This window comes from Schistocerca serialis, chromosome 4 (genome assembly GCF_023864345.2).
Source record: "Schistocerca serialis cubense isolate TAMUIC-IGC-003099 chromosome 4, iqSchSeri2.2, whole genome shotgun sequence".
NCBI classification, from domain to species: Eukaryota; Metazoa; Arthropoda; class Insecta; order Orthoptera; family Acrididae; genus Schistocerca; species Schistocerca serialis.
In genome coordinates, this window is record NC_064641.1 from 872,148,104 (window position 1) to 872,160,447 (window position 12,344).

At 41.4% G+C, this 12,344-nt stretch overlaps 1 protein-coding gene across 1 annotated transcript in view; it reads right to left on the reverse strand.

The window, feature by feature from the left end:
• LOC126473522 (rRNA N6-adenosine-methyltransferase ZCCHC4) overlaps positions 1–12,344 on the reverse strand; it is a 270,950-nt gene that overhangs the window by 50,509 nt on the left and 208,097 nt on the right. Inside the window, 1 exon segment of the mRNA XM_050100624.1 lies at positions 9,038–9,366. Coding sequence (XP_049956581.1) covers positions 9,038–9,366 — 329 coding nt within the window.

Below are 12,344 nucleotides of genomic sequence, written 5' to 3' on the forward strand. Positions count from 1 at the left end.
GTCTTCGTACTCTATGGAACAGAGCTTTCGGCATTGAATTTCTTTGTGATGTATGGTGATGGCTCGAGGCACAGACACACAGATCAGTGGTATTTGTTGTGTTTTGTTTGGTTTAGGACACAAAAACAATTCAGTTAATGAGAGCCCATGTCATAAGCTTAGGCCATCAAGAAGTAAAAGAACTGAAAAGTGACTATATATTAAGCCCAATCAACGGAAGGAAAGCGAAGTAAGAACAAGGACTTCCTCATGCAGAAAGGTCCACAAAATAAGAAGTAGAGACAGCTGAGGTCGCGAATCAAATATTAAATGTCATTCACCATATTACTATGACAGATAAAAAGTAAAATGCAGTCGACAGCCTGTGCTTTGTTTGCCAAAACATCCAACAATGCAGACAGCAAACATATATGAGAACATAAGTGGTTAAAAAAGGGCATTCGGTCAGGAAATGGGGAGGTGTTAAAGGTTGACGACAACGGGCACAAAGTGTGGGCACTCACCACTTAACAAATGGTGATGGCTAAATCGACAATGCCCAATACTCATCCTAGCTGTAACGATATTGCGGCAAGTAGGCCAAGATGAGGTCGGCCAAGCTGCTGGGACAGGTTTAATTCTCCAGAGCTTGTCCCCATGAAGAGAATACCAGTGGTGATGCCAAAATAACATCACCTGCCAAAAGATGGCAACATGGAGACCATCCAAAAGGATTGAAGAGCTAGTGGACAGAGGTAGGAGAGCAGCCTTGGAAGTAGCGTCAGCAGCCTCATTTCCCATCAGACCAACATGACCAGGAATCCACATGAACCTCACAGTGGCCCCTAAACAGTGAGCAAATGGAAGGTTTCTTGGATGTGTTGCGTTAAGGGATGGACTGTGGACTGCATACAGAGGCTCTGAAGGGCGCTTGGAGAACAGGAGCATATGACACAATTAAAAAGCCAGTGTCGCCGGATGTATTGGGTGGCCTGATCAAGGGCAAAGAGCTCCACTGTAAATATTGAGGAAAGTTCTTTGAGCCAATACCAAAAATGGTTGGTGCCAATGATGAAGGCACACGCGACACTATGGTCAGTCTTAGAGCCATCATTCTGCATGAAGGTGCTGTCACTTTGTTGCGTGCAAAGATCAAGAACCTTACTGCAATAGATCGACCCATAGTAGTTTCCTAGTGAATGAACACAGGCCGCTGCCCGAAGCTAAGGTGGTGAAGGGTTCACACCCATTGGGAACGTGGGAGATAGCATGAAGTAAAACTGCTGGAGTAGGAGCCGAAAGCAAACTTCATGAGGTAACAGAGAAGAGGGAATGCCCCATACTGGTAGTCAAGGGAGTCATCAAAAAAAGGAGGCATAGGATGGGTGGCTAGGCATGGCAGACAAACAGCATGCATATCTGCTGAGGAGAACATCATGCCGGTATGACTGTGGCAGTTTGGCAGCTTCTGCAAAGAGATTCTCCACCAGGCTAGTGTAAAAGGCACCAATGACCAAACGGATTTCACAATGGTGGATTGTATTAAGATGACATAAGATGGACGGACATGCAGATGAATAAACAAAACACCCATAGTCTAAGTTTCGAATGGACAAGGCATCAGTACAAATGAAGGAGAGTGGTCCAATCCGCTCCCCAAAAGCACAACTTAGAACACATAGGACACTGGGAGACTGGATAGTGTGTTGCCAGGTAAGACACATAGGAGGATCAAGAAAGTTTTCCATCAAGCATGAGTGTCAGGAATTTCATAGTTTCAGTGAACAGAATAACAACAGGACCAAGATGTAAAGAAGGTGGAAGAAACCGATTGCACTGCCAGAAATTCATTCAAATTGTTTTGTCAGTAGAAAAGTTAAAGGCATTGTCGATACTCCACTGGTAAAGATGATCAAGACATCGCTGAAGATGCTGCTCGAGGAGACAAGTCCATCAAGAACTGCAATAGATCACAAAGTCATCCATGAAAAGGGAGCCGCAGGTGCCTGGTGAGGAAACAGGCCATAATAGGGTTAATGGCTATAGCAAAGAGGATGCTGCTCAGGACAGAACCTTGAGGTACCCCGTTCCCCTGGAAGAAGGTGTTCGACAAAGCCAAACCCACTCACACCTCAAAATCCCAGTCCTTTAAAAACTCCTGGAGGAAACAGAACAGTTGGCCTTGGAAGCCCCACATGTATAGGGTATGGAGGGGCCAGTCCTCCAGCACGTGTTGTACACTTTCTCCAGATAAAAAGTCAGTCACAGTCTGGTATTTCTGCAGAAAACCATTCATGACAAAGTGATGAGATGGTCAACAGCAGAATGGCATGTGACCCAATCTTTCAAGTTTAACCAGTTTCAAAGTTATGACTTATAGTAATGTTTTGAAGTGTAATGGGCACTTGATTTTAAACTTTTTCAGCGCACATCTTTCGTACTATAGTCAAATTTAGTGCTAATTATTGTAATGTTATGAGAACTATCTAATGTATTTATTTATATTGTAATGACTATCATTTGCCATTAGCATTAAACATTTTTTGTCTTAGACTTCAGTCAGAAGAAAAAGTAAGTGTACTAAAGTAGGGTATTTTGTCTGATTTTTTTCATGTACTGTGGTGGAGGAGAACCACCTCCAAGGGAACTGATAGCAGTGCATTTGCTTGCTAACTGCATGGGCAACTTGGTGAGAAAGTGTGAAAAAGCTCATTAAAAGTGTGGAAGTTCTTGTGGAAAATACTGATACAAGTGAAATTTTCTGTCTATTGCAACCCATGAGGATTTATTATTTGAAGCAAGACAGGACTTGTATCAAATGATATGTATCTTTAAATGTAATCTTCGCTTACCCAGAAAGGACATCACTTATGATGAAGAAGCCGAATTTTTGTTAAAAGTATAGCTTGTGGATATTTTATGTAAATGTACAATATACTGTATGAAGTTATTTTATATGTGGATTTTCATATGACCAGTTCACATAAGTAAAAATTTGAAAAAAAAAACATATGTACTGTAGTTTTGATAAGATTTCTTATGTAATATTTTTTTGGGTGTAAATTTTAAACCCAATTTCTAGAGTCACTTGTGATCATGAATTGCCCAGTTAGCCATTTGCAATATCTATCTGGTCAACCCAATGAGTGGGTGATGTGACAAAGCAAGCTGGGATATTTTTACTTCCCCTCTTGTTTTACCATCTGCCTCCTTAAATTCATTCTTTTTACTTTTAACTATTTACCATTAACATACATGAATTTAATCTCCATTTTCATAAAAGAGAAAGACTGGCCCTCAGTTTTACAGAATATAACACCAGATCTAATTTTGTGCTTAGTTTTATGTATGTAACTGATTTTCTAATTTATTTTAAGTATTCCTGGTTAGTATCTTTTATTACAGGATGCAACCATTAATTGTTTCATAACTTAAATTCTATTCTTGACATATAAACAAATAAAATTTCTGTACTAATTACAAACATTTGGAAGACGAAATACTATTAATCTTAAAGTATCTATTTAGCTATATTCAAAAACATGTAAGCAAAGCCAGCCCTTAATTAATCCCAAAGTAATTAACAGCTTTGTCAAAAGTATTGTTTGCGTAACTATATATGTTAATTTCATGATTTAAACAAATAATTTGGCCTAACTATTGCAGTAGAAGAAACTGTTAAAAAGACACAATTTTTTCAATGTATTCAGTTAACTGAATGAAGTAAGTTTTAATTGTAATTTCTGTAGATTTAACTTCGAAAAATGTGTAGTTTCAGTACTTATTATTGTGATGATATACATGGGCCTGATTTTTGATCACAAGACAGTCAGTCCACGGCCGAGTTCCAGACGAGAAACCAGTGTCGGTTAGAACAACAACAACAATCCTTCAATTTAACTGTGGAATAAGTGTTAAACAATTAGGCCGTGTGTAAAAACAATGACAGTGTCTGCTCCATACGTACCTTTCTACTCTTCAAGAACTGCGAACTTTGTGGTTAGGTTTTTACTGCTCATCACTGGCCACATATGACTGTGTAACATTGGGGATTGTGAAAAGTGAAAGTAAAAGACTGAAACGCAAATGTGCATCTGTCGGCTACATCATTTACAGTAGACAGTAGTACATGTCCACCCCCTATTTCTTCGGCCAGTACGTCGACACCGAGGAAATCAAACGAAGAGATAAACAGAGCAGGTGAACCGCTACAGGTACACCAAAATCCACATTGTGCAGCAGTTAGTGGATGTGAGACTCGAGACACCATACCGAGCGACCATGAATCATAGCTCCATCACCTTGGAAACACAGCTGGTGAGAGAAATGGGGTGGTAGCTAGAAGGAAGCTGTTTGTCCATAATGGGCTTAGGTATGGGTATGACAGTGGCTTCATGCCAGTGTCTGGGAAACGTACCATCGCCTGGCCCTGGGGTGAAGGATCAGGATGAATTGAGAGTATGACCTAGCTCCCTCATAGTAAAAGCGGTATTGTAGGTTATCATCCGAGTCTCCTCCATTTGTTTACAAGGAAGAAAGGAAGGGTGACAATGGATGGAGCTCAAAATCTCTGCAAAATAACAGCCCAAGGCACTGGAGATATCTAGAGGGTCCACAATGATGTCACCTTCTACTGTCAGGCTGGAAACTGGGGAACAGACCTTGGTCGCAGAACGTTGACAGAGGTTTCCCCACACCACGGAAGTGAATAAAATTCAGCTAGCTTTTTTTCTATCGAAAAGAATGTGATGATGCTATATGCACGCAACTGTTTATGTCGAATACGGTGTGCCATCGTAGGATGCAGTTACAAATGCAGAGAGCACATCTTCACGTGTGAATTGTGTCGCAGCACGCCTCAGTCCACCAGGGGACCAGGACATGGTACAATAAAGATGAAGGATGAGGTATGGAACGTTCTGTGGCAATAAAAATGACTTTCAAGAGTCACTCTACCTGGTCATCACAACTGGGGAAATGTTCATCAAAGGTCGCCAGGGAGGAATAAAGCCTCCAGCTGGCCTCAGAAAGCTGCCAATTGGGTTTACACATAAGTAGGGTAGGAGTCAGAAGATGAGAGCACACAGGAAGTGGTCGCTTGAGACAGAATGAACCACTTGAGACAATGAGGGAGCTGGGCAGTGCGGAACAAGAGGTCCTAATTGGAATAGGTGTGTGTGGAGTCTGAAAGTAACATGGGTGTTCCAGTGAGGTTGAGTTGATTGAGCGGATCAGCCAAGAGGGGACATCTCAGACAGGTTCTGGAAGATCCCCAAAGGGGATGGTGTGCATTTAAGTCACCGAGCAGGAAAAAGGGGTGAGGGAGTTGATCAATAAGCTGGAGGAAGTCTGCCCAGTTAACAACAAATGACGGAGGAATGCAGGCATTGCAAAGAGAAAAGCTAACGCGAGGAAGGATAACGCGGACTTCATCAGCTTGCAGCCAAGTTTTCAGTAACATTTATAGCAACACATCAGGTTTGGAATGTACAGTCGGACTGTGATGACTTCACAGCCTGCTTTGATCTTCAATGGAAGCACTACTTGATCAAGCTTGAGAAAAAGAGTGTGTGTAGGCATAAATGTTGCATCAACTTTTTTCATTAGCCAATGGGCAGTGACACCCTGATCAGAGAGGTAAGTCTGGATTTCTCCCTCAGTCAGACCATCAAGTAGCCTAGTGTAAATAACACCACGCCAAGAATTCAGCATTTGATGAGCCTCGACACAAACAGTGTAGCTGTGGATGACTGAAGTTGCCAGCAGTTGTTGGCCTTGAAATTCACCATTGGTCTCCAAAACCAAAGTTCCGTTATGTAAACCAGAGCAGGATTTCACAAGGCCTTCAACTTTCTGAGTAATAAATGGATTAATAGTAGCAAAAGACTGACCTCCTTCAGTACGTGATACCACGAGGAATCTTTAGCCTCATTCTGTTAATGTTTAGTAGATGTAGACTGAGATGGTAATTAGCTCATTGCAAGAAAATCCCCACAATTGCCAGAGTCTCCAATGGTGCGCTCCTTCCAACTGCTCCCCCCCCCCCCCCCCCCCCCATCAGAGAGGAGCTCACCCACCTTAGGTGACTGTTCACACATCAGGTCACACCTCCCGAACTCCTGATAAAGGGACATTGGCAGTTCGGCAAGGTAACATCTCAGGCAATCACCCATCCCTGAGCCAGGCCTGTACCAGAGAGTACTTACTAACCTTACCTGTCGAGCCAGGACTGGGAATTATGCATTACCCAGTCACCTGTTACATGTCAAACTCATGGGCCGCCCTTCAGGAGTACACAGGATGGAAGGAGAAATGAAGGGGAAACTCAAATGCCAAAATGGAGGGGGGGGGGACCGCTGAGGGACTGTTCTGATATCGGGCTATTAAAACTTCAGAATACATTCCCAAAAACATCCCGGAATAGCTGGAGGATAGAGAAGCAGCACGGAAAGGGAAAGGGTGCTGTAAAGGCTGTGGCCCCAGGGTAGCCAAGCACAAACTCACTAAAAAGTTGTGAACACCTTGGGGGGAGATCAGTGGTGGATAGGTTTCCTGACTACATCATGACTCAGGGATCCGTCCATTCTTCCTTTTATTAACACCAGAAAAGGTAGTTGGTCCGTTTTATGGCAGTCCAATGTGAATTTTATATTATGATGAGTAGAGTTTAAACATTCCAGTAACTCTTGAAACTTTTCCATTCCTTATGGCTATACTACAATTGACACTTTTTCACTCCTTATGGTCATACTACAAATGTGTTGTCCATGTACTGATAGAAACATGTTGGTTTCAACTTGACGGATTCTAGGGGCTTTACTTCAAAGTTTTCCATATGTAGCTTCATCTTGACAGGCAATAAAGAACTACCCATCGCTGCACCATTTCATTTTTCACAATACTTTCCAACGAACAGGAAATAAGTTAATGTCAGGATGTGAATAAAAAGCTGCATGAAACAATCTTCAAACTTTTCTGCATTTATTTCCAATGAGGCCACACTGAAAGTGACGATAATATTCATATCCTGGAGTTGTAATTGGCTGAAGTGTAGTACAAAGTTGGCAGTGTTATACACGAGCAACAATGCCACCACAACTAAGTGGCCTTTCTAAGGTACACAAAGAAGAAACTCCTTTAAGACAAAAAGTTAGTAATACTGGTGCACCTACATACCAGCTCTCAAAATATCTGCAACACGTTCTCAAGGAATCTGTGGAAAAGTGTGAAACCACATATATAGTACACTGCTGCCTGTCATGGTTAATATACACGTGGAACACTTTGAAGCATAGGCACTACACTCCACCAAGTTGAAACCAACATGTTTCTATTGGTATGCAGACAACACATTTGTAGTATGGCAACATGGAGCAGGAAAGCTTGAGAGTTCCTGCAACATTTAAACTCTATCCATCATAACATAAATTTCACAATGGAACTTGATAAAGATGAAAAACTACCTTTCCTCAGTATTAATAAAGAGAAGAATTGATGGATCCCTACATCACAACGTACACAGAAATCATACACACACTGATCTCTATCTCCATGCCTCGAGCCGTCACCATCCAGCACAAAAAATATTTCATGCAACAGACTCTGGTCCATTGAGGTCAAACACTTTCAGACAACGATAGCCTCATGAAAGAAATACACCACCTATGAATAGTGTTCTGAAGGAATGGGTACTCAGAACATTAAATTGAACTGACAATGCAGGGAAAACCAAGAATGCCTGCAGAAGAGGTTGAGACTGAGATAAAGGAAGACAAGCCACATATCACTTACTACCTTGTGCTGGCCCAATATCTGGAAATATGGTATCCATTGTATTCCATTCCTTCAACTAAGATAAAAGGTATTCTTTGTAATGTTAAAGATAGTCCAGGTCTCCAAAAGCCATGTGAATATGCCACATCTTACATGGGGAAGACTAGTGTAACAGTCGAGGAGAGAAGGGAAAAAAACTCAGTGACGTACCTGACTAAAGCAGTCAACAAATCAGATTTCACCGGGCACCACCTCGTATATAATCATGAAATGAAATACAATGATACCAGTATTGTGGCACAAAAGCCAAGTTTTTGGGATAGCATAATTAAGGAGTCTATGAAACAGAAAACATTATAAACACAGATGGGCTTTCAATTCAAATAATGCTTGGGGTCCGGCAGTCAATTTATTAAACTACTGCCAGCCATCACATCCACCAGAGCTGAACAATGCTGAGAAAATTTGAATTTCATGGAATATTTGTGTGAGCTCCAAAAACCAAAAGAACATTAAAGGGCGTAATGAGCATCAGGAATTGAAGTCGGCTACAAATAGCAGTGCAAGACCAACAATAGTTCACAACCTGACTGGAGTCCAAGGCGCAAGTACACATAACAGCAAAACTCACAGAACCTATAGGAGAAAGCTGTGTTGGTAGTCAAAATATTGCACATGAATGCAAACTACTCAGCAGAACACCCAGAAGCACAGGACCAAAACACTGTGTTGCAAAAACCTGAGAGATAACAAAGGTAGTGGTGTCAACAAATTCATAACAATCCATAAAACTAATGTTGCCGGTACATTTTTATGCAAATATGATTGCATAAACACAGCAATACTAAAATGGTTAACAGTTTAGGTCTCTTATTACAGCTCTTAAGTTTTGCTTTTGCTTCTTGTAAGATTACTACTTCCAATCTGTGAATCACATGGACTGATTCTGAGCATGCTCTTTACACTATGTGTATGGTGCCATATTCTTGTCTCTAACACATTTCTTTCCCTCTGCCCCATTAGATACTAATGAAATGTTTCTGTCATCACATCTGTGAGCAAACACTCGACTTATCACAGATAATGGAAATTAATGACAATTATGTAACCATGTAAAATTGTTGTCTCTGCCCATACTCCACATTATCAGTCATTGCTGATGAATGAATTCAAAACAACACATCTTTAGTTTAAGTAACAACAAATCGTTCAAGGACAACACTTACTTCAGCAGAAACCATAAATTACCTTTATGGTGAAGATACAAGTTCTGTTGATGACCCACCTCAGATGGGTGTGTAAAATGGTGAAAGGTTATGTTGGCCGTAACTTCATGATGACTGTGACCCTGTTCCTCAGTACCAAGTACAAAACATTCACAAGAATGACAGTAATCCACTTTCTTTTTCTTCTTTAGCAATTTAACAACTTTCTGGCGCAAACTATCAATATTGCTTGCAGGTTCCAATTTCTCTCGTTCAGCAGCACAAGATAAAAGATGTGCTGCACTAACTTCAGTCCCATGCTGAATGAAATACGGGCACAACTTTCTATCTCTGCATGCAGAACAAGCATAGAACTTCCTGTTCTTTTGTGCAAATAGCAGCATTGGACCTGAAAAGGAAACATAAGCAGTACTGGTTTCATAGAATAATCCTGAAAATGCTAAGAACATATAAATGTCTACCATCAACTCTTCTGATATTAGTTGGAAGTAATACACCTTTCACAACTGACATATGGTACATAGCTCTTCCAACTAATTGTATATTGATGTTTGGTTTGTGGGGCGCTCAACTGCGCAGTCATCAGCACCCAAACCAAGTCCCAATTTTTACACAACCCAATTTTTTCACATAGTCCAATCTAGTCACTGTCACAAATGATGAGGACAACACAAACACCCAGCCCCACGCTTGACAGGGAATCAAACCCGGGACCCCATGATCCAGAGGCAGCAACACTAGCCACGAGACCACAGGCTGTGGAGCAACTAACTGTAGATAAAATGTTAAGTGAACATAACAAACTGAAAGAGAGAAATAATCTTGTCATGAAGCGGGGGGGGAGGGGGGGGGGGGGGGGAAGGAGGGGGGAGAGAGAGAGAGAGAGAGAGAGAGAGAGAGAGAGAGAGAGAGAGAGAGAGAGAGAGAGATTATAAACCGCTGAGCAGTTCGCCATTAAATATTATTTTGATAATATTTTACAAAACTCCATCACTCAAAATGAGGAAGCACTTACAAGGGAACCTCCCCATCGCACCAAGGTCCTTTCGTTCCGCATGTGCTCACGCTAACCACGAGACCACGGCGCTCCTGAGCTCACAGTATCCATGATGTTGCCCATCATGCACATGGACTACTCAGTTTGTATATTTTGCTTCTTTTTTTTTTTCATAGTTCCCACAACTTCTTCCTGTTTTCTCGATTGATCTGTGTTCAGTTTTTCAAGGCCTATCCACTGTGCCAACATATAACTAAATCTGAGGGGGTTGCGATGGGGAGGTTCCCTTGTTAGGATAAAGAAGAAGAATCCCCCCGTCAGGTAACTAACCTTAATTGGAGTTACTGAGGTTTTAATTTCTCGTAAAGCAGATGTACATATAGGTGCTTAGAACAATTTAAAATATCCAAGATGACTCTGAAGACATTCAGTTTCAGTCAACACACATTTACTGTCACAGAACACTTTAATGGTCATCAGAATTCTGATAAGAAGTTTCATTATCTGCATTACTAAACCACTACCTAATTGCTTCCAGAGATAGCAAAAATTTGATTTTCAATTTTCTGCATGATTATTGACTGAATTTACAAATTTACATTTCTGTTATAATCTACTCATTAAGAGGTATAATGTTATGTTAAAAGTTTGACACAATAAGACAAGTATTACTGTTAGAAACTGTGAGCTTTTCTTGAAACAGGTCAACTGGTGGAGCCCAAATAGCCACACTGTATTCATCCAGTATTTGTGAATGAGAGCACTTCCAACAACTTTACAAATTATTTCAAACTTTAATGAAACTTTTCCTCACTGACACCCCTACAAAATGATGAAAGGGAAGAAGTTCATCACTTACTACATTTTCGCTGTTCATGCAGTTTAACTTCAGCATCACACATGATGTTTTAATTTACTGTTTCTTTACCACTAACTCTATTCAGCACTAAACGTATCTGCAAAACTGTATCACTGTACAACACATACACTATGTAATCCGAAGTATCCAGACACCTGGCTGAAAATGACTTACAAGTTCGTGGTGCCCTCCATCGGTAATGCTGAAATGCAATATGGTGTTGGCTCATCCTTAGCCTTGATGACAGCTTCCACTCACACAGGCTTACATTCAATCAGGTGCTGGAAGGTTTCTTGGGGAATGGCAGCCCATTCTTCAGGAAGTGCTGCACTGAGGAGAGATACCTATGTCTGTCGGTGAGGCCTGGGATGTAGTTGTCATTCCAAAACATCCCGATGGTGTTCTATAGGATTCAGTCAGGGCTCTGTGCAGGCCCATCCATTACAGGGATAACCACTCCGCCACATGCCGTGCATTATGAACAGGTGCTCAATCATGTTGAAAGACGCAATCGCCATCTCCAAATTGCTCTTCAACAGTGGGAAGCAAGAAGATGCTTAAAAAATCAATGTAGGCCTGTGCTGTGATAGTGCCATGCAAAACAATAAGGGGTGTAAGCCCCCTCCATGAAAAGCACGTCCACACCATAGCACCACTGCCACCAAATTTTGCTGTTGGCACTACACATGCTGGCAGATGATGTTCACCGGGCATTCGCCATACCCAAGCCCTGCCATGGGATCACCACATTGTGTACCGTGATTCGTCAATTCACACAATGTTTTTCCAGTATTCAATCGTCCAATGTTTATGCTCCTTACACGAGGCAAGGCGTCATTTGGCATTTACCGGTGAAATGTGTGGCTTACTAGCAGCCACTTGTCTGTGAAATCCAACCTAACTGTCACAGTACCTGCTGTGGATCCTGAAGCAGTTTGGAATTCCTGTGTGATTGTCTGGATAGAGGTCTGCCTATTACACATTATGACCCTCTTCAATTGGTGGCAGTCTCTGTCAGTCAACAGAGGATGTCGGCCTGTACGCTTTTGTGCTGTATGCGTTCCTTCACATTTCCACTTCACTATCACATTGGAAAAAGTGGACCTAAGGATGTTTAAAAGTGTGGAAATCTCACACATAGACATATGACACAAGCAACACCCAATCACCTGACCACATTCGAAGTCCGTGAGTTCCGCAGAGTGCCCCATTCTGCTCTCTCACGATGTTTAATGACTACTGAAGTTGCTGATATGGAGTACCTGGCAGTAGGTGGCAGCACAATGCACCTAATATGAAAAACATATGTTTTTGGGGGTGTCTGGATAATTTTGATCACATAGTGTAGTTTAGGAGATATGACATCAAAAATGCCGAGATGTGCGAAAAACTACCTTTTGCTTAAAGTGGAGGAAAATTACCCAAACTATGTTCATCCACTGTTTCATAATGAGAGCATTTAGCGACTTCTAATAAACTTTAGGCACAATTTCAAACATTTTCTAAACTT